The sequence below is a fragment of the Myodes glareolus genome, chromosome 21 (genome assembly GCF_982192425.1).
Source record: "Myodes glareolus chromosome 21, mMyoGla1.1, whole genome shotgun sequence".
Lineage (NCBI taxonomy): Eukaryota > Metazoa > Chordata > Mammalia > Rodentia > Cricetidae > Myodes > Myodes glareolus.
Window position 1 is genome coordinate 58,571,128 of NC_142046.1, and position 23,102 is coordinate 58,594,229.

A 23,102-nucleotide genomic window follows, 5' to 3' on the forward strand; every position below is an offset into this window, starting at 1 on the left:
GGTGGGAGAAGGGGATTGGAGAAGAGGGGGGTCGGGGAAATATTGGTTGAGCTATAAAAACAAAAATAAACAACAACAACAAAATGCTTTTATGCCAGGCATGGTGGCACACACCCTTAATCGCGGCACTCGGGAGGCAGAGACTAGCAGACACCAGCCTGGTCTACCAAGCTAGTTACAGGACAGTCAGGGGCACACAGAGAAATCCTGCCTCAGGAGTTCGGTGGTGCTTTCAAAAGAATGAAAATGTGCTTTTTTTGTAAAATGAGAATAAATTTTTTCAAAAATTCCTTTCTAAAGATAATCCTTTTCCTATTCACATTCCGTTTAATCACAACGATGAGGACTAGGACAAGGGAGAGCACAATCAGAACTGCGGGAAAATCTTCCAGTAAACCAAAAGGCAGTGCAGTAAAAACAAACTATCTCGATAAGTGTAAAATTTAGACAACATAAAAATTCTGCCATGGGTCCATCATTTGTCTAAAATAACTGTGATGGACACAGATTCAAGCCGTTTCCTCCTTTGGAGTAATTACAGAGGAACAAAGGGAAGGCCATGGAGGGACGACAGTGATGGACTCACTAGGAGAGGAGAGGTGGCGAGCAAGGTCATTTACATGTTCTGAGCGACAGAGTGACAATCACTGGACTGCTGGAGCATGAGGAGGAGAAGTGAACCCAGGCCATACACAGCAATAAGCAGAGGCCCCTTCTCTGCGCCCGCTTGTTTTCCAGGTAAGATGCAAAGAGCTCCAAGGACGGTGGCAGGCTCCCGGCCAACCTTCTGCTCCCCAACAACACGCTCTATTTAGCTTACTCCAGTTTTCAATGACTATAATCAGGGCAATGTGAAATCACAAGAAAAGAATAGATAGATATGTGGTATTTATTTCCCTATCTTTATTCTTTAAAAAGGTCAACAATTGCCTGAATCCAAATAGAAAATGATGATTCCCTTCGCTTTCCTCCAAATTTATTGTTCACCCTTCCCAGTCTTCTCCATTCTTACTTTGCTTTAATTAAAATGTGAACTGGAACAAAGGACATAATAATAAATCTCAATAGTGAGAGGCCAGACACTTCCTTAGGAACAAGCTATGTTGCTTTTCCTACTACCCACATTCAGTGTAATACCCATCAAAATTCTAGTGGCGTTTTCATGGGGAAAAGAAGCTCCTAAGATTAGCACAGAATATAAAAGAATCTAGGTAGCCAAGAAATCTTCAGCAGAAAGAACAATTGCCACACAAGCCACAGTCATCAAAACAGCAAGGCACGGGCACCGAACTCTATAGAAACCAACAGAGAACAGAACAGAGCACCTAGAGGGACATTCATATTTAAATCTAATTGTTTTTCACAAAAGCATCAAAACACACAACATAAAGGTAGTCTGTTCAAGATTAGTGGTAGAAAAACCAGACATCAACATGTGGAAGGATAAAAGTGTACCTTAAACTTAAGCAACACAAAACAACCTAAAACTGATTAACAGACAGAAAAAATACATGTACAACTACTTGGGGAAGCTCCATATTTGTCTGGATTGATACAATTTAAAACATTTAACTTAAAAATCACAAATAACCCAAGAAAACTTGTCATTTGAGACCTCATTAATCTAAAAGACAGTGAAAGAAACCACAAGAATCAAACATACAAGTCAAGTCTAATAAGGAGCTAAAATCCAGAACACACAAGGAAATGAGAGAAGCCAATAGGAATAAACCATAAAATCGACACATCTAAATGGACATTTCTCCAGACTACACATAGGAGACACCATGCAGCATCATCTATCACCAGACGAACAGAGTACAGCCACAGGGCCTACCATCTCATCCCTGGTACAATGAACGTCATAACAGTGACAAAGGCGAGTGTTTCCAAGGCTGCAGAGAACAGGGAACATGCGTGCACTGTGAATAGGCATATACAGTAATGCAGAGAGGGCAGGGAAAACACAAAGCCACGGAGCCACACACCACACCCCTACAGCATTATCCACAACAGCCGGATGGAGCTCCACACCAGAGTAACAAAGACAATTCACATACACACAATGGGATACTGTTCAGCTCTAGGGAAGAAATCCTGACACTTGTGACTACACAGGATGTATGGATCAAGCATCACAGTTAGTAACAAATTCATGAAGATTTTATGTCAACTCAAACGAAGTGGTTTGAAACAGCAGATTTTAATAATTATTATGCCTCAGCACCTTTGTTTGTCCCAGCCAGAACGTGGAAACAACCAAATGCCCCTAGACCGAAGAATGGATAAGGAAAATGTGTTACATTTACACAATGGAGTACTACACAGCAGAAAAAAATAAAGACAGCTTGAATTTTGCAGGAAAATGGATGGAGCTAGAAAACATTTTGAGTGAGGTAACCCAGACACAGAAAGACAATTATCGCCTGTACTCACTCAATGGTGGTTTTTAAACATAAAGCAAGGAAAGCCAGCCTACAAACCACAATTCCAGAGAACTCAGACAACAACAAGGACACTAAGAGAGACTTACATAGATCTAATCTACATGGGAAGTAGAAAAAGACAAGATCTCCTGAGTAAATTACGAGGAGGACCTTGGGGGAGGGTAGAAGGGAGGAGGAAAGAGGCAGGGAGGGGAGCAAAGAAAAATATAGAGCTCAATAAATATCAATAAAAAATTAAAATAAAAAATTAAAAAAATTATGCCTTATAGATTTAAATTATTAGAGACATTTAGTAAATGTGCAAAACTATGTTGTAAAATCAAATCTCAAAAAAACACTGACTATAAACCTTGAACAACATGATGTAAGTTATTTAATAACTATATTGTAAAAGAACTGCATTTTGAATAAACGTTTACAAACACCTTTGAAAGGAAGTAGCCTAACAAACAAGGCTTACTGTTCATAGAGATGTTTCTTTGAAAAGTTACTGTGAGAAACACAAGACAAATAACCAGCACTTACCTCCCTCGGACTATGTTTTCTTGAAGAAGCTCTTGGATAATAATACTTATGTTGGAGATGTTGACCTTGTTAATGAGACCATTGATTGATTTCTTCAGGGCCTCCCAGCTCATCCTCTGGTAGGCTAAGCTAAACATTATCAAAAAAAGGGAAAGTCACAAGGGACCGTGGAGCTGAGACACTGTTATAACATTCAAGACCTCCTGTTTATGCGGCTATCCTGCTGAAAGCTAGACAGTTATGGTTTTTAACGTACATTTGGGCATTTAAGCCTTACTTAGTTTGTTACATTAAACTTGATAATGCCCAGGTCTTTTAAAGTTCTAAGAATATGGTTTTTATAATTATTTCTCTTGGAAATTAACATTGGATGGAGGAATCCATAACTTTTTCCCCATACACTTCTCTTGAAGTCTAGTGAGACCAGCAAGCTTTCTGACATGCATGAGAACAAAAGATTACAACAGATACTGAAACACAAGAAGAACATGCTTGACACAGTGTGGTCCGAGTGTTTTCAGACATGAAATTATGAGAAGCGGGAGGAGGCCAAGTACTGACTTTAATCTCAAACAGCCTGGCCATGTACAGTGTTTCACAGTGACCGTAACAAACAGGATTGGGACCACCCACTACAGTTACACTTCTAATAGAAAGAAATGCAAGAATTTAGTTAGGGACTACTAAAAGTAAAATGCATGTTCCCCAGTCCAGACTCGGGACCTGAGAGCCTGAACTCTGCCTAGGAGCCTACGGAATCCTGTGCGGAGAGCGTGGGAGCAGGCTCGGCAGGTCTTAGGTCACTGACAGTGTTTAGAGCCCAGCAAGAGGGCGAGGGGCTGCTGAAGGCGCACTTGCTCCTAGTGTCTTGTTGTCGCTTAAAATTCTCTATCAGTCAAGCTCGCAACTGTCCCACTTAGCACACTTGGACACGTCACCTCCTCTAGGGAAGTCTGTCTGTGACTGAGCAGAATAGTGCCAGCGTGTAAACACAGCCTCCCTGTCTGTGACTGAGTAGGAGAGTGCTAGCGTGTAAGCACAGCCTCCCAGGAAGCTGGAAACATCAAGCACAGTGAGTTCCTAACTCTGGAGCTGTCACTCCACTCTTCCAAGGATCCACTCCAAGGAAAGTCTATACAGTCCTCGCCATTTCTACTTGTACCTTCCGACCATGGACAGACCTCTACTGTACATGAATTAACTCCTAGAACTGCTTACAATTGCACAGGCTGCTAACTCTTCCCCAGCCTAGGTGATGATGAAGCTTGCACTAAAGCCCTTCCCAATATTACATTTTAAAGATCACTGTCAAGTTCACTAACACACAAACAGAAACACAAAGACCCAAGTTCAACCTCTGAGTCCATGTAAATAATGCCTGGCACAGTAGTACACACTGGTAATAAATGCGGTAATACAGAGACAGGTGTATCCCTGGGGCTTGTTGGCCCGCCAGTCTAACCTACTTGGCAAGTTTCAGGCCACTGAAAAAACCAGTCTCCAAAAAATAAATAAGTAAAAGACAGTGTCTGAGGATTAACACTTAACATTCAAAGCCGTGCAAGCATGCACGCGCACAAACACAAAGTTATGAACTAATATCAAGAGTAAGTAATATACAATGCTCCAAAGGAATTTCTGAAGACAAGAAAACAAGAGGCTGTAATTTGTGGTCTCTATCACAGTAAACTGGGTATGTTCTTAGAAAAAGCACCACTAATTACAGTACTCTGCTCCTTGCCCAATGAGGCTGCCTCTGCTTTGGAGACGCAGTGCATTAACGTGCCTGTTTTTATCTGTGATCTGCTCCTGCATCATCCTGAGTTTGGCGGGAGGAATATACGCTCCCCCAGTTCGGGTGAGCAGTGGATCCTGCTCATCCTTCTTCTTCTTCATGGAAGGTTCTTCCTGAGTAGAACTCTGGGTTACAGTTCGTTCTGGGCTCCTTCTTCCAGGAGATGGGGATTTCCGGGACCTTTTCCGATCCACATCTCTTTCTCTTTCTCTCCGTTTTTCTCGGTCCCTTCTGTAAAAATGGCATAGAGGGGGTAGAAAGACATAAAATCATTCTTACAGGGAATGACACAAAATGAGTGAGCCCACAGGAGTGAAAGTGGTTCAGGATAGAGGAGCAATACCTCCCAGAGGAAAAGATGCCTGGTTCCAGGGCTCAAGGCTTTTAATAAGCGTCAGCCTGGAAGCAGACTGGTTAGAGGGAGGATGATGGCTGGGCAGTGGTGGTGCACACCTTTAATCCCAGCACTCAGGAGGCAGAGGCAGCGGGATATCTGTGAGTTTAAGGCCAGTCTGGTTTACAGAGAGAGTTCCAGGACAGTCAGGGATACACAGAGAAACCCTGTCTTGAAAAACAAAAGGCAGGGAGGATGACATTTTCACCTAAAATATAGGTACTGTAAAACTGTGCAGGGGCATTGAGACCAGAATGACACTGTCAAGAAACAGTGGAAATCCAGCACAGCAGCTTGAATCAAACTGAGTTTAAGTCTGACTGAACTCTAAAAGCCAACCAATATACTTCAACATTTTTATACTGGAGATGAACATACATTTCTAAGTCGGAAAAAGTGGTATGAAAATTAAGACCAATTAGCCTGTGATGTATTTCGTAAATTGTAAAAAGAAACCAAAGTTTATTTTCATAATGTTAAATTTAAGTATAAAAGTATTGTGAAAACCTAGAAGTTGAAACTGTCGCTTGAAAGAATTGCTGCTTTATTAGAAATCTCAGAAACCCTGGTTATTAAGATGATGTGGAAAGGGTCACTTTACTTCTTCAGTTACTCTTTCCTCCGATGTATGTGTTTATCTTTCCTTTAACATCTTTAAAACTCAGCTTTTTATTTTCTCTACAAACATAACTTAGAAAAGACAAGCGTAGATGTTTTGCTCCTGAGAGAACAGTTTGTTCCCTTCACTTTCAGAAAATGCACTGTCCTGAAAGTATTTAGATGTAACGGCAATGGTCAGCAAAGAGGCTGCTGCAGACTCCACCTGCGACCAGCATGGAGCACGCCCGCAGAGCGGCAGGAGCAGGAAGTGCCCAGCTCTGCAGGACTGCAGGGAGCAGCTGGCGTGCATCAGCTGAGGCAGCCGCTTCCCTACAGTGACCTAGCTAGCTCTCACTGTGCAGATTCTCCCAACAGAAGCCGAAATACTCTGTACCACAGGCGGGGATTCGAAAACCTGTGGGCTTTGGACTCAAAATTTGATCAAGCTGAGCATCAATTATCAACCAGATGAATTGTTGGCTGGAAAAACAGATAGACAGCCCAGTTTCCCAAGACTCAAACAAAATTCATTTATTTAGAAAAATAAACCTATAAATTAGGAATTTCATTCCCAGTATTCCTCTGCCATACTGCAGAAAGAACACTGGATAGCAGAAAACCCATGCTGTAGTACAACATGCAAACCACACCTTGGTCAAGGGCAGACAGACCTGGGCTTGACACTTGTGTGCTTTGTAACCTCAAATTACTGAGCACTTTTAGGCCTGAGTTTCTTCAGCCATAAACAGGTACTATCTACTGTATGTATCTGTTGTCTTAAGAGTTAACTCTCATGAAGGCCTTCTTAGGAGCCGGGCCCCCAGAAGCATGCAATCAGCACCTACTGCTTGCTTCAACCTTTGTTTTGACTATACTGGGAAGTAAAGAAAATTCGGACTGGGGATGCAACTTACTCAGCAGAGTACTGGCTAACATGTACAAACCCCAGGTTAGATCCCCAGCTCAGGAGGGAGACACAAGTCGGCTAGGTGAGACCCAGTCTCTAAAACAAAGCAAAACGAGCACCACATAAAGAAAAGTTAACTCATCTGCTCTTCAGATCCCCAACACTCACCGTGATTCCACACCGTCGTCGTAAGAATACCCTCTTCTTGAACGCTCGTGGTCTGACCGGCTGTAATCGGAGTAATCTCTATCCCGGGGGGACCTTTCTTGTTCTGCATGTCTAACAGAGAAGAAAACCCAAATTGTCCATCGAAAGCAATTTTGTTAAACTTGGAAAGTCAGATATTAGTGATGCCAAACAACGTACAATGCACAACATCGTAACCAAGTGTTTTAACAATGGTTCGTTGTGCTGGACCTAGCCACAGGCTGAATTACAAAAGCTCCCAGCACGGACACAGCAAAACCCTCCTGCAATGAACCAAATTTACTCATCCTTCTTCATACTGCCCTTGGTGACGGGATAAATCTGGAAATTACACATGACGGGCAGCAAGAGAGGCTATTCGAGTGCTTGTTTGTTGCTTGTTCTATGCAACTCTACTCCAAGCATTACACTCACTGGATGTTATCCTGCAGTGCTGGCAACACTGAACAGACACACAAGATGGATCACGTTACATCCACTGTTTGGTTCAAAACTCAATAAAGTCAGAGAACATCAAGGGAAGTTAAATAACAACCCAGATAGTAATATCATTTGTGTTTTACACACAAATCTACAATTACCCTAGACTTGTGTGTGTCCAATGCGGACAGAGCGAAGCTGACTGGTGAGGGTAATAAGTGGTCACAAACCAAGACCTTGAAGCAGAGGCCCTGGGAGACACTCGGCAGAGTGGAACAGGAAGAAAGAGCACAAGGCACCGGGTGCTTCTCCTTTAGGAATTATTTTAATGGCTCTCAGTGACACAGCTGTAGGGCTAATAAAAATGCATGATCCACATTACTGGTACTATTTCTAGATTGCTCTATTTTATAATTATGCTATGATGCATATAAAAATTTAACTATAAAAAGCAGTGTGAATGTATCCATGAGCTGTAACAACAAAAGCAGCACTTCAAGGTCCACCTTAAAATTAAGAATCAAGCTGGGTGGTGGCGGCGCACGCCTTTAATCCCAGCACTCAGGAGGCAGAAGCAGGTGGATCTTGTATGAGGCCAGCCTGGTACAAGAGCTAGTTCCAAGACAGGCAAGACAGGCTCCAAAGCTACAAAGAAACCCTGTCATGAAAAACCAAAAAAAAAAAAAAAAAAAAAAGGAAAAAAAAAAGCAAAGCCAAACCCTGTCTTCAACAACAACAACAACAACAACAACAAAAGCTCAGTTACCTGTCTTCTGGGGAGGAGTTCCGGTGGTAAGAATTGTGGCTCTCCCTTCTGTCATGACCAGAGGAATGCTTCCCAAGAGAAAAGAAAGAAAAAAGAATGCTTCAAAACCAGCTATGTTAAAAATATATACACAATATCTGTCTCAGCAACTAGCAGTACTTCAGAAATTACTTAAAAATTTTACCTCACTTAAATATTATCATGTGGATATATGTCTATTATGTGTGTGTGAGAGAGACTGTAGACACACATGTAGAGGTCAAAAGACAATCTGGAAACCGATTCTCTTCTTTCAAGAGTTCTAGGGATCAGACCCGGGCTGTCAGGCTTATATAGGATAGGAAGAAGAAGGGCAGGGCATAAAATAATAACCATGTAAGCCTGACAGCCCGAGTTTAATTCTTAAAACGGACATTAAAAATAAATAAATAAATAGAAAAATAAATAAATAAATAAATAAATAAAACAACATAATGCGGCAGGTGGCACACTTCGGTACTTCCGGTAATCCTATGGTGTGTGTGGGAGGCAGAGATTTAAGAAGTGGCCAGACTGCAGCATAGTGGCAGAATTAAGAAGAGAAGACCCTGGCTCAAAATATGAGGCATCTCCCTTCTTCCCTCTCACAAACACAAGCAATAAACATAAAAAAAAGTAGTAAAGCAGATAGCTCAATATGTACAATATCAGTTTTATAAAACTTTATATCAAAACGCTGAGCCCAAGGCTGAAGTTGTAGTCCACTGCAGAGAATCTGCTCAGCTTGACGGAGGACCTGCAACTCCCCATACCCCAACATCCCAAGTCAAATACACGCTACAAGATCCACCAAATTCAACAGTAACATATGGTTTTATGTTACTAATTATTTATTATGAGACACATATTTCCCATGAGCCCTTAACATTTCCTGTGTAGTCATTCAGAAGGACACAAACACAGGAAAGACTCAAGGAACAGAAGATGTTCACACTCAAGAGTTATTTCTAGAGAGTGTTTACATATTTGTATATTAAACACATTAAACCATATATAATGGAGAGAGAAAAACCAGAGACAGATAAAGGAGACATAGGAGGAGACAGATAACAATAAAACTAACCTATCCCCATTTTCTTTTACAAGTGAGGTAATTATTTTGACTACATTAGGAAGACAGCCTCAATTCCGTGCTAATGATTTTTAACACATCTCCGCAACAGCTGTTGTGAACAAGAGGGAGAAGCCAAAAACACAGAAGCGGTGAATCAGGAGGATTATGTAAATATGAATAAGTAACAAATGACTGGCACATTACAGGAAAGCTAGCGTGAGATCTTCAGTAGGGAACAATCACTGTGGCCCACAGCTCTGAGTGACCATGATTTGCATGGAGTTTTAATGGTGATAGGTCACAAAATTAAAAAAACAAAAACAAACAAACAAACAAAAAAACCTGTAGGTATAACCCGAATTAAAAAATCCCTTGTCATAGTTTTAAATTAATACAATAGTTAAAAAAGAAATACAGTCGAACTTTTTCAAAAATTCCAAATTTGATCAGGTAATGGTGATGTGCACCTTTAACCCCAGCACTTGGGAGGCAGAGGCAGGTGGATCTCTGTGAGTTCGAGGCCAGTCTGGTCTACAGAGTGAGTTCCAGGACAGATTCCAAAGCTATTCAGAGACTCTATCTTGAAAAACCATCTTCAAATTTGTTAACAAAACAAAATCAGGTGCACTGTTCAGTCATTCAGTGTAAGGGCCACAGAGAGCGGAGTGCGTAAGTGGGTGGAGCAAGGGCCCGAGTCCCGTGGCTCCAAGCATGTCTAGCAGGCCCAGTGACGTCTGCAGGAAGAATGGAGAGCATGGCTCCTGCCACACGAGTGAATTGCTAACAGCTAATTCAAACAAGAGATGGAGGTAGACAGAGTACAACCGGCACTGAGTCTGAAGGACATGCTACCTACTCCTTGCATGGTGTGGTGTAGAAGAGGGACCACTGAAGAAAGCAGGAAGCATCTGAGAATGGTTACATGTTTCTCTCTCTGAGTACCAGTCTAAAGATGAGTACTTGCAGAAGGCTCGAAGACAGTTCTCACAAGTCCCCTTTCTCCTGCTGACGCCAGCTTTTAACGTTCAGTCAACTACCTACTGAGTCTTCAGGAAATGAACTGTAGAAGAATGCTGCACCAATGAACACAGATTCCAAAGCAGCAGATCGCAGACAGACACAGGAAAGAAGACAGGGTCAGCTTAGTACGGCCCTGGGAATGGGAACGTGTAAGGAGGCCGGGGTGGGGGGGTGGGGGGGGTTCTTACACCTTGAGAACAGAAAGGACGACAGGGGCAGCTTTGACAAGCACATGCCCTGTACAGGTCTACAAGTATAGTTCACTTTTCTCTTAGGGAAGTTTAGGGGCACACAGTGAAGTAGTGTGAGGGATGTGTGCATGTATTTGCAATAAATAAAAATATATCTTTCCTTTGACTGACTCCATAGCCCAGGAGAGAATACATTGGTTTATCGAGCACATACAGGAGAGAAGTCCAGTGATTTGCTGACTTTCCAAGACGACTCACAGGCAGACTTTGAAAGCCGACGACTTACTGTTCCTGTCACTGCTCTGACCTCGTCATCTGCTCCAGTCACACTGGACTCTGGCCATTCACTTCCTGTCCCCACTTTCTGGCACTTTCTTTCCCTGGTTAACTCTCTTGCTTCCAGGAAGACTCCCCTCACATGACTGACTGCCCTGCTTCACAGCAGGTCCTACTTGCCTCCCTACTCCCACACCCACCTCCTTACTCTTCCCTGTTTCTCTTCTCCACAGCTCCAACCTTACAGTAACATTCTAACACGGTGCATAGCTCATTTGTTATATCACAGTTATGATTTGCTTTCTGCTTCCTCACACCTTGAAGGAAATCCGAAGATAAGAAGGCTGTGTAACACTACTCTGTTAAAAACGCTTGGAGGAGTCACTGTAACATTCAATTCACTCTTCATTTGATGAATAAACAAATGTCTACAACAAAGAACAGAGAAGCCCACGTCCACACATGAACAAACTGGACAGTCATGAAAGAATCTAGACTGAGCGAAGGAAGGAGTTACTTGCCTTGCACCTCACTCGGGGAAGCACACTCCTTGAGAACGATGTTAGTTAGCACTGTGTGCATTATTTGTTATCCCTTTTTACACGTGTACACATTTAAATGATGCGTGGAGAACAGGATGTAAGCAATTACGTATGTCTGTATGTACACTATGTACTCCTGTGTATACACATACACACACATACACACACACACACAGATAGCCAGTATGTTTTCTCAACTGCCCCTCTGCTCAAATACCTGTTCCACGCTAAACCTGTGTCAGAGTGTGCACAGTACCATTCTACCACACAACTGTCTAGCCCTATAAATGCACTGTTATTTAAAGGGCAGGGCATGGCTGACCATAGCTTACATCTTTAGCTTAGGTCCAAATACTTACTTTCATGTGTGCCATACTACTTTCTATTTGCAAGTGTCAGCTGACCAAATAAACTAGATTCCTCCAGTTGGTTCAAGACGCACGCACGCACTCAATGGTCTGATTTCCTTGATAGTTTTCTTTTGCTGTCTCCTCACATCACCTAAAAAACAGTAACAAGAGCTTGTTAATAATGATGGTCAACAGTGCAACAGCATGTTCTTTCTACATGTCAGGCCCCTGACCACTTCATTTTCAACTGTCTCTGTTCTTCAACAGCATGTTCTTTCTACACGTCAGGCACCTGTCTCTGCCTTCTGAGTACTGGGTTTAAAGGTATGCACCACCACTGCCCGGCTTTATGTATTATAGCACAAACAAAATATCACAAAAGTCACAAACAAAATATCACCACGAATGTCTTATTCTGGTAGGGACCAAACTCAGTTTAAAACCAGAGTTCTTGTAACACTATGATTGAAATGCTTCAGCAAGGAAAACTTACGCTTACATAATCAAGTATTGTATATATAAAACAATAAACCAAGGAAACAATTCCCAATGTTTCCATATCAATTACAAACGAAAGAGCCAATGTTTGTGCAGAACAATCATTTGAAATGCACTCCGAATAGAAATAACTTGATAAACTGAGATTTGTCCTAACCTGCTTTACTAAAGGCAAAAGGCTCCAGATCATGCACATTTAAAGATGAAGTATTTGGTTCTAAAGGAACGATATCTGCTGAAATGTCTTGTGTGTGTACATGTGCATGTGTACACACGTGCCTGTGGAGGCCACAAGACAACCTCAGGTGTCTTTCCTCAGGCATCCATTCTTTTGAGAAAGGATCTCTCACTGCCTAGGCACTGCCAAGGAGGTAAGGCTGGCTTGCCTGTGACTCCCAAAGAGCTGTCTGTCTCTGCCTCCTCTGTGTTGGACAACAAGCAGGAACGGAGCCTGGCTTTTCTACAGAGTGTTCTAGGGGAATCAACTAGGGTCTTCTGTTTGCAAGGCAAGTTTTTTTTTTTTTAACTGATGAGCTACCAGCTGCTAATGTCTTCTATTATTTTTCTGCCAAAAATATTTTAGTAATTTCTATAAAGCGCAGAATTGGTAGTTATGCTCATATAGACCTGCCAATCAAAATTCTATTGTAATTACATACTCAGTTTGTGATGAGAATGAAATCACAAAAATAAAATGAAATAAAGAAAAATGAAAGAACTGAAAGATACAAGGAGTAAAAGGAACTGTAGTCAGTATTAAAATAAGTGAATACAACTGGAAAAAGATGTGAGTGCTGGAAATGCTAGAGATTATCTGCTCCAATGCTCTTTCCAACATGAGCGCACAGAAAGGTAGCTCATTCCAGCACCCTTCACACGAAATGGCATTCCATGGTTTCTCACTTTCTTTTTGTGATGTCCCAGCTCCTCAGTCTTAAGAGGGGAAGGTATAAATGCTCTCCTTAGGGTTCAGTACGCAAGAATCACTTACTCTCAGCACCTTTGGAAGCCACGGGCATCTGATTTTGCCTCCTAGTCATTATACAGAGTATTTTCATTAAAACCACAAGTAGGTGTCCTGGCTAGTTTTTATGTCAGCTTAACACACACAAGTGTCATCTGAGAGGAGGGAACTTCAAATGAGAAAATGACTCCAAAGATTAGGGTATAGGCAAGCAATGTAAGGCATTTTCTTAGTGATGATGGGGGAGGGCAGAGCCCACTGTGGATGGGGTCATCCCTGGGCTGGTGGTCCTTGGTTTTACAAGAAAGCAAGCTGAGCGTACAGGATATTTGATCACACTGTGAACCCGAGATTACACTATTTACCGGAAAAACCTGGTTTTAGTTGTGCTGTGGCTCAGCCCTAACACACAATCCAAGAGCTTCCTGTTTATTGCCAACAAAATTAAATAAAACCAACCACAGGTCAAGAGGCAGAACAAGCAACCAGTTAACAGGTAGTGAACATAGGATTATTAAGAAAATAGCAGGGAGTAACAGGGAGTTAGCAGGACAGAGAGAGACACACAGGTAGCAGAAGGCAGGGTCATTGGGTTTGAGGAGTTTTCTGAGAAGGCATAGATGAAGGGAGAGGCTTCTGGGGTGATGGTGGAGGATGACGGCCAACTGGGTGCTTTCTCTGCCTCTTACTGAGCCAGCAGGCTTTCACCTCAGCATCTGGTTCCCGATCTTTATTGGGAAAATCGAACAGTTGAGATTTTGTTAAAACAAACAGCTGAACAAGCCACAAGCAGCAAGCCAGTGGGCAGCACTCCTCTAAGGCCCCTCTATCAGCTCCTGTGTCCAGCTTCCTGCCATGTTTGAACTCCTGTCTTGGCTTCCCTCGGGGGACTGTGATTAAGACATGTAAGTGAAATAAACCTTCCTTATCAAGTTGCTTTTGGTCGTGGTATTTCATTACAGCAACTGAAACCCTAACTGAGACAGTAGGATTTGTCTAAGAGTATTAACATATTTAGAAGGCATTATGTGGTTACCTGCTTAACTAAACAGTTCTCCAATAAGGTCCATGACTTCTCTAGCTAGCTACTTGACTGGGCTTACACTTTCTTTTTTTTTTCTTTTTGATTTTTCGAGACAGGGTTTCTCTGTATAACAGCCCTAACTGTCCTGGAACTAGCTCTTGTAGACCAGGCTGGCCTCAAACTCAGAGATCTGCCTGCCTCTGCCTCCCGAGTGCTGGGATTAAAGGTGTGTGTCACCACCATCCGGCAGGGCTTACACTTTCATGCATGAGTTTCCTCCTTTGGAGTGGGCTTCAAACAATCGAAAGTGGTTGGTTACACCCGTACCAGTAGTGTCACTATTACACAAGTGGCCTCATCCTACCTGGCAGGCTGGCACTGAAGTTTGTAGGATTCACATCTGAGTACTTATTTCCTTTTCTTCCTCTGCAACCTGCACCTGTTCCAGCCCACTGAAAACTAGCCAACAGGGAGGGAGTTTTCAGCTTACTTCCAACTTTTTTTCGCTGTATTATGCAATCAAGGTATATTGGTACCTTTTGCAACAGGGTCTTAGCTTATTCTGGTGGGCAACCACGAGGGATGGTAAGTTCAGTGACTTTTTTTTTAACTTAGTTTAACAAAACTAAGCTAAGCTACAATGCTGAAAAAAAAATCCTAACCTATAGTTAGTAAAAAAAATACCTAAAATTTAAAGCTAGATTTATCTGATGCCCAAATCATCCAAGTTCACCTCAACGAAAATGCCAGCATTAGTAAATTGATGTCAAATTGGCAAGTTATAAAATGGAAAATCTAGAAAGTGTTCTTATCCCAAAACCGGTCCACTTTGAAGTGCCAGATTAAACTATGATATTAAATAACAACACTTCTTTCTGAACAAATAAGGGATCCTCACGTCATTAGCACGCCTGGGCACTGTGCAGACATGCTATAGGCAGACGAAACACTCGCCTCCCTGTGCCAGAGCTGGTACTTTCCTCTGCGATCCCAGTGACTTCTCAAACCTGGCTTTTCAGCCAGCCACACAGACCTTTAATCCCAGCACTCGGGAGGCAGAGGCAGGCAGATCTCTGTGAGTTCAAGGTCAGCCTGGTCTACTGAGTGAGTTCCAGAAGCTACAGAGAAACCCTGTCTAGAAAAAAAAAAAACACAACAAACCCCCCCCCCCAAACTGGCTTTTCTTCTTGTCTATCCAAAGTAAGAGCAATTTATGCCTTCTGATTGTCCCTTTCACCATTCCAGAGCCTCACTAATTACATTTCCATGTCTCAAAGCTGGGAACAGCGTATATGGCAGCTGCAGTTAAAGGCACGTAAATGCCTCTCCCTGCCCAAACGTATACAGAACATTCCTGAAGATTCTGAGAGCTCAGAATGGGGGAGCTATACACTTAGACTAACTGGAAATTCCTGCAATGACAGCAATTTATCTAGAATGTAAAGAGCTCACTGCTCTTCCCAGCACCACTATAGACTTTTTGAAGAATTATTAAATTCCTCGTCCTGTCACAGACAAGCGACTTGGCAAAAGCACACCGGCTCAAAAAGACGGTGTTTCACCACAGAAGATGCAACCCTCTTGGAAAGGACACTTTCCAACGGGGGCCTATTTATATATAGTAGCATGTGTAAGACGTATTTCCAAATGTGAACCAGAACCTATCCAGTAATTACACCTTCAAAATACGAGCAAATACTCCAACGGATGGCCTGCATGGCCGCTAGACTCTCCATGAGCACAACACTTCTGCCACTGTTACCTGAGTGGGTTCAATCCATGAGATATGCAACACAAGTAGGAACTAGCCATACAGCAGAAGGAAAGAGTTATTCTGATAGGGGACTCCATGCATATGGGCTCTCAGAGACCCCTCCCCCCCCAAAAACAAGTCGGTGACTTGGTGACACTTGAGTAAACATATAGAAACTGGACATAAACTGATAAACTGACATGGGCCATAGAGACTCATGAAGCTAACCCATGAAAGGCTTTTTATGGAAATAGCAGATCCATGAAATTCTCAATCACAGACAGTATTAAATACTTTAACAGACTCCAATTCTAAAATTAAGTTTGAAAGGGGGAGGGTGGTTTTTTAAAAATTATCTTAGATCTACAAAGGCCTCAAGCGATTTTGACAACGTATCAAACCCCTTATTCTTGGAACCACCAAGCTGTCTGACATAATCTGGATCAAGGCAGCACTATTAGTGCCCTTTGAGGAAGCATTACAAGAGGAAACTGGACCCTAATGGTACAAGCACAGGAGTGCGGTATAAGGCCTTCATCTTACCCTGATACTATTTTGTGTCCTCTCCTCCCCCAAATCACATCTGGTCCACAGCTTTGCTGATTAAATGTAGGGCTGACTATATTCTACCAGCTCTCACAGAATGCACTGAAATGGCCTTTCTGATCATTGGAAGTTTTATTTTTTTTTTCCAGAGCATAGTCTGGCTTAAAGGAAATCTCTCCATGGAGAAACTTAGCGCGTAGCCTCTAGAAACACAGCACTACCACCTGCCACAGCAGCTCTGGTCTAGAAGGATCTACTCTAATAAACCGATATAGAACTCATGGTATGGCTGAGCTTTGTTCAGATTAAGGCACTAATGAGTTAGGGTCAAAGGCAGATTAAACGTCAGTTCACTCTGGGTCTCTCACACTAGCTGATTGATTCTCCAATCCCTGGAGAACTATTAGAAAAGGACACCCCATACTTGCTTTTCTGCTTCAGCTCACTAGGATTTACTGATGTGTCGCAAAAGGCAAAGGCTCGTTTGAACCCACTCCTCTGGCCATGTGCTCACTTTTCATGAAAATCCTTTCCACGTGTGTGCTGTGGTAAGCATTCAAATGCCTAATCCCATGTTCACCTGGGAGATGTACAAGAAAGTTTTAAAAAGTGGGGTTGAGGGTTTTGCTGAAATCCATATTAGAGGTCTTTACATTCTATCACCCTCCCGTTAGCAATCTCAACAGAAAACAAGGGAGATCTGACAGAATAGCCCTCAAAAACACTACTTCCGACCAACTGTATTACTAATTGCCACTTCCTTTTGGAACTAGTCTATGCTCTGACTGAGTCTAACTAGGCCAGTCATGAGCAAGGTAGGGATGCTGGGGATGGTAAAAAATGGAGTCTATGAAATACAGTGCACGATTCACAGAAGATGTAGCTCATTTTTACATGTAAGGGTGTTGGTCCCAGTAGAGCTCAGCAAGAGGCTATCGGGTCTTCTGAAACTGGTTTTGCAAATGGTTGTGATGCACCATGTGGGTGCCTGGGACCGAACCCGGGGTCTTCTGCAAGAGCAGCAAGTGCTCTTAACCTCTGGGCTATCTCTCCAGCGGCTCACCGTGCTTTATAGAACTCAACTCATGCTTTCCAAAATCAGTCTCCACGTACGTCAAATAGACGTTAGCGGCTGTAATGGATAAAACCATCTCGCAATTACAGTAGGTGAAAACAGCTGGCACACTGCTGTTTGTTAAAGTGTACCATGGGGCCTGCAGCTTGCCAGGGGCAGTGGCTGCAGATCTATAGTTTGGGACTTAAGAATAGCACAGGTATTTAGAGTTAGGTTTAACACACACCACGCGAAACATGGAGCACGAGGGCTAAGGCACACAACAAAGTTCCAGTCAAGTCAATGGGAAAGAAGCATAAATGAAAACGTAATAGAGTTGGCCAGTGGGCTATTAAGCTGGAATGAGGCAAGAGCGTGACTACAGTTTATTATTGCCAACCCTAAGTCCTGGGGAGCCGACAAAGTCCCGCGGTCTCCAGGGTCGCAAGAGATGAGTGTCTGAGGCAACGCACGAGGACGAACAGGGGACTTCAGCTACCAGGACTGCGAGGTCAGGTGTCCACCCGGAGAACCTGGACCAAAGCCCAACCGCGCACTCCCCGCCACCGGAGCCAGGCCCAGCCCGCTCACGCCGCACCGCACGGGTGGAGCCAACGCAGCCACGCGCGGAAAAGGAGGCCCACCCCGCCAGCACCCACTCGCATGCCCCTGCCCTCTACACGCGACCTCGTAACCCGCAGCCCCCATTCTGGCTCCTTGTCTAACCCGAGCCTCAAGAGTTCGGTAATTACCTAAAGCGCCACCGTGCCGCCATCACACCGGAAGTACGTCACTTCCCCTTCCCGGGTGGAGGCAGTGCGAGAAATTCGTGAAAACCTGAGTAAATTGACTCTTTAGTATGCAATACTATTAATGGTAATACCGTATATCAGTACTAGAGGCAAAGCAAAGCTGCTAAACACACCGTCCTGCCTTATCAAGACCGTGCGAAAACATTAGTCCGTGTGAACTACAAAGTCCAGGACCCTCTGGTAGCGCGGACGGAAATGAGAATACGCTCGCAAAGATAACCGCGGTGCTTCATGGGAATTGTAGTTCGTATGAGAGTAGGCGTTCACAATAGAGAAACTTGTTTGTGAACTAGGTTTCAAGGCATGCATCTTATTCTAACACTGCACATCTTCTACTACCATAAAACGTAGCTCTTAATGGTCACTTTTTGTTAGCTTTTTTTTTTTAGCAGTGTTAAAACTTAACTTTGATACACATACTAGGTAAGTATTCTACCATAGAGCGTTATTATAAAGATCTTCAAAAGACTAGACATTCCAGCCAGATAGTGGTGGCTAAGGCCGTTAATCCCAGCACTCAGGCGGCAGAGGTAGGTGGATCTCCTGAGCTTGAGGCCAGCCTGGTTTTACAGAGTGAGTTCGAGGACAGGCAGAGCTGTTACACAGAGAAACCCTGTCTCAACTTCCCTCCACCCTGCAAAGAAAAGATTAAAAAAAAAAAAAAAAAAAAAAAAAAAAAAAAAAAAAAAAAAAAAAAAAAAAAGAGTAAAGATCCCATTCAGGTTTTCTTTTTTTTCTTTCTTTCTTTTTTTTTTTTTTTAACAGACTTGATTCACTTTTATTTTTTTCTTGTATAAAAACCCTTATGTGGTAGCCACAGCTGGAGCCTGGGTCCTCTGAACAGAGACTCTGGTGTGGGTTTTCACTAGGTGGTCAGTGAATTCCTGATAAGGAGACTTGGTGAACACAGTCTCTTTCCAGAGGTCGGGGGTCAAGTAGCTGTAGGTCTTAGAGATGGCATCAAAGGTGGCCTTGGCAAAGTTGCCCAGGGTGGCAGTGCAGCCCCTGGCTGATGTGTAGCAGTCATCAATGCCAGCCATCATCAGTAGCTTCTTGGGCACAGGAGCGGAGACTATGCCAGTGCCTCTGGGGGCAGGAATGAGACGCACCAGCACAGAACCACAGCGGCCTGTCACTTTGCAAGACACAGTGTGGGGCTTGCCAATCTTGTTCCCCCAGTAGCCTCTCCACACAGGGACAATGGAAATCTTGGCCAAGATGATGGCCCCTCGGATGGCAGTGGCTACCTCCTTGGAGCATTTAACACCGAGACCTACGTGACCATTGTAGTCCCCAATAGCGACGAAAGCCTTGAACCTGGTCCACTGGCCTGCCCTAGTCTGCTTCTGCACGGGCATGATCTTCAGAACCTCATCCTTTAGGGATGCTCCCAGGAAAAAGTCAATGATCTCGGACTCCTTAATGGGCAGGGAGAACAGGTAGATCTCCTCCAGGGACTTGATTTTCATGTCCTTAACCAGGTGGCCCAGCTTGGTGACGGGAATCCACTCCTTGTCTTCAGCTTTACCTCCGCGAGCCCCGCGGCCTCGGCCACGGCCTCGACCACGACCACGGCTACGGCCCCTCAGACCGCTACCGAATCCTCCGCGGAAGCCGCCACGGCCTCCTAATCCTGGGCCCCCGGGGCCTCCGGGCCCTCCTGCTGCACCGGCATCATCCGCCATTGGTGTCTTCCAGAAGAAGAAGAAGCCCATTCAGGCTTTCAACAAAAGTTTTACCAAAAGTCAGTTTAGCAATAAAAAAAAAAATGTAAGTGACAAAATGTTTAGTATATATTAAATTCCCAGATTTTAAAATCAAGTGACTGGAAGACAATCTAATCATAACTGAAATGATGTAATGAGGAACAAAACTGAAGGCCCAACATGATGGTGCTTACTCAGCCCTTAGGAGGCTGGGGCTGGCAGAGCTCTGCCGTCTCACAGAGAGAGGGTTTCACTGTACAGCCCTAGCTGTCCTGTAACTCACCATGTAGTCCTGCCTGGCCCAGAACTCACAAAGATCTCCTGGCTCTGCCTTCCAAGTGCGGGCATCAAAGGCCTGTACCACTAAACCCCGCTTCTCTATTATAGTTTTAAGTTGAGCCTGCGTTCAGCCTTTTCCTAGAGATGCCATGAATAAGAATAAAAGTCCTGTGCTGGGCATGGTAGTACACTTGAATCCAAGAGCCTCTTAGGCAGTCAGATCTCTAAGAGTACAAGGCCAGCCTGGTCTGCATACTGAGTTCCAGGCCAATCAAGGCTACATAGTGAGACTGTGTCTCAAAAAAAGAAGGAAAAAAAATACACAAAAAGTCAAAAGAGAGAAAACAAAGAAAAGACTAAAAACCCCAGAGCTGGTCCTACACTAATGTATTAGTTTCTAAAGGAAAGACCTGAAAGAATGAATACATAATGAGGGTTTGTGGCACAAATTCTAATTGGTTTTGATAATAAAAACTCAGAGTCAGATATAATGGTAAATGCTGAAAGATCAGAGAAGTAGAGCAACCAGCCACTAGTTCTTTCTTCCACTGCACCCTCAGACCAAAGGTGTGATCCTGTCCCTGTGAATCCTCAGACTGAATGCCATAAGCTCCCATCTCCTTCCACCTTATATTCCTCTTTCGACCCAACCACACCCGTTCCTGCCTCTATCCTTCTTAGTGTTGGGATTAAAGGCCTGGGACTCCTGTGTACGGGGATTAAAGGTGTGAGCCACCACTATCTGGCTCTGTTTCTCCTTGAGACTGGAGCAATCTAGTGTAGCCCAGGGTGGCCTTGAAGTCACACAGATCCATCTGCAGCCTGAGCGCTGGGATTAAAGGTGTGTGCCACCACTGCCTGGCCTCTATGTCTAACTAATGGTCAAGCTCCATACTCTGATTTTCAGGCAAGCTTTATTTGCGTTGTTAGATCATAAACAAAATGTCACCCCAAGGGATGTCTCGCACTGGCTGGTAGGATGTGGTCTGGTTACTCCAACAACAGGGGCCTCACAATGGAAAGGCCAAGGGCTCTCTGACTGTTCAGTTCATGACACCATGGTCTTCATAGTCCCCGCCTGGTGGTGGAGTGCTGAAGGACTTCTGGAAGCTGCTGGTTTTCAGTCTGTGTGGGAATCCTGCAGAAGTTGGATTTAATACTTGCAGCAACAGGGTAGACAAACTTGCCAGTGAGGGTGAGGGCAAGCAGACAAAAATCAATTGCTCTCTTCTCTTTTCTGTAGGCTACCACCAGGTGTGGAGGGGATTAAGTGTGAGTCTTAACTTTTCAAATAATCTGTTTAAAATAATCTCACTGGAATGTCCAGGCACTTTGGTTTTAGTTGATTCCAAACATCACATTGACAACTGAGATTAGCCATTTTAAATCCATGTGTCTGCTGTGATTCTGGTCATCCAGGGCCGAAGAAACAGCTGTGATTAACAAGAGCCCTACAGAGTAGGAGGTGGGGTATCCAAACCAGGAGGACCCTGTAACAGGTGGGGCTGAAGGGTGCTGGATGAGGTTTGCTTTGATATGTTAAGCAGTCAATTCAGCTGTGTGTCCCAGGGTTGAACCCTAACAACCTGCACTTTTCCCTCCCAGCTTTCTGAACTCTCTCTCACATTTTGTGCTACCTATACATGTCTGGCTTTCTGGCACACTCCAGGACCACCTGCCTAGAGGTGTCACTGCCCCCAGTCCCACATCAATTGTCACTCGAGAAAATGTCTCCAAAGGCTTGTCTGTAAGCTAATCTGGTGGGGCGTTTTCTCAGTTGAGATTCCCTCTTTTCAGACGACTCTAGCTTGTGTCAAGTAACAATTAGCTAACCAACACCCCATGTGTATGCATATATTTTAAGAAGGTTCTGCAGGAGTAAGTTTCCATATGGCATTTTCAAAAATTTGACATTATCCCAGTCAGAGCAGCTAAGATCCAAAAACCAAATGACAAGGTGTGGATGTGGGGAAAGAGAAGCCTTATTCAACACTGTGGCAGTGCAAACTGGTACAGTCACTATGGAAATCAGTGCGGGGCTTCCTCAGGAAGCTGGGGATAGATCTACTACACAACCCAGTTCTACCACTCCTGGGCATGTATCCAGAGGCTCTTCATCCTACCACCGAGATACTTGGTCATCCATGTAATTGTTGCTGTATGCACAGAAGCCTGGAAATGAAAACAAGCTTGATGTCAATCAGTTGATGGATGGGTCATAAAATATGCAGAATACACAGTGGACTATTATTTATCTGTAAAGAAAAATGAAATGTACAGGTAAGTGGATGGAGTTGGACACCATCACTCAGAGTAAGGTAACACAGACCCAGAAAGACAAATATTACATATTCCCTCTCATACATGGGCGCTTTAGATTCGTATGTTAAATTGGGGTACCCATAGACGTCAGGAAACTATTAAAAGGCCATAGCTGGTGCTTTAAGGGAAGGGGGAAAGAAGACATTGGAGATGAAGGGAGAGAGGGGAATAATGGAACAGGAAGGGTTAAATGAGGTCAGGGATGGGAAAGTAGGGTGGAGGTGGCCATATAAGGAAGGATAACTAGCCATAATAAGGTCTTATTTCATGGACGACATTGATAAAGCTCTTATGAAATAGCTAAGACAATTTTACTCCATTCTGATATGATTACTAGTGTATTAAATCGACCACAGCCGTTTGGCCTTCTGAATAAATTTGTTTTGTTCTAAGGTTTAAATGAAAACTCTTGTTTGGGCAGCAGGGTAGGTGTTGGTGTCCCTTTCCTAGACTGTCTCAGAACCCAGTAAGAACTCCACTTGGTCCTCTGGACTAAGGATATCCTGTGGGCTGTCTCCTGTAATAGGGTCGCTTAAAAGTGTCAGGTTGTATCAAAGAAACAATCCAGGACTTCTGAGGTTCAGTTCTGCCCTGAAGTGGGTGATAGGTTT

The 23,102-nt window shown here is 43.6% G+C and overlaps 1 protein-coding gene and 1 pseudogene across 1 annotated transcript in view; both read right to left on the reverse strand.

The window, feature by feature from the left end:
• Window positions 1–18,280, reverse strand: part of Cwc22 (CWC22 spliceosome associated protein) — a 45,320-nt gene extending 27,040 nt beyond the window's left edge. The window contains exons 1-6 of the mRNA XM_048425896.3: window positions 18,125–18,280; window positions 11,543–11,684; window positions 8,062–8,129; window positions 6,837–6,947; window positions 4,759–4,998; window positions 2,973–3,101 (exon numbers count right to left, since the gene is read on the reverse strand). Of these exons, the coding sequence (XP_048281853.3) occupies window positions 2,973–3,101; window positions 4,759–4,998; window positions 6,837–6,947; window positions 8,062–8,129; window positions 11,543–11,557 (563 nt within the window). The 5' untranslated portion in view covers window positions 11,558–11,684; window positions 18,125–18,280. The remainder of the gene's footprint in view (window positions 1–2,972; window positions 3,102–4,758; window positions 4,999–6,836; window positions 6,948–8,061; window positions 8,130–11,542; window positions 11,685–18,124) is intronic.
• Window positions 18,281–18,923: 643 nt separating this feature from the next.
• On the reverse strand, window positions 18,924–19,885 carry LOC148118736 (small ribosomal subunit protein uS5 pseudogene; annotated as a pseudogene).
• Between the last annotated feature and the right edge of the window lie 3,217 nt (window positions 19,886–23,102).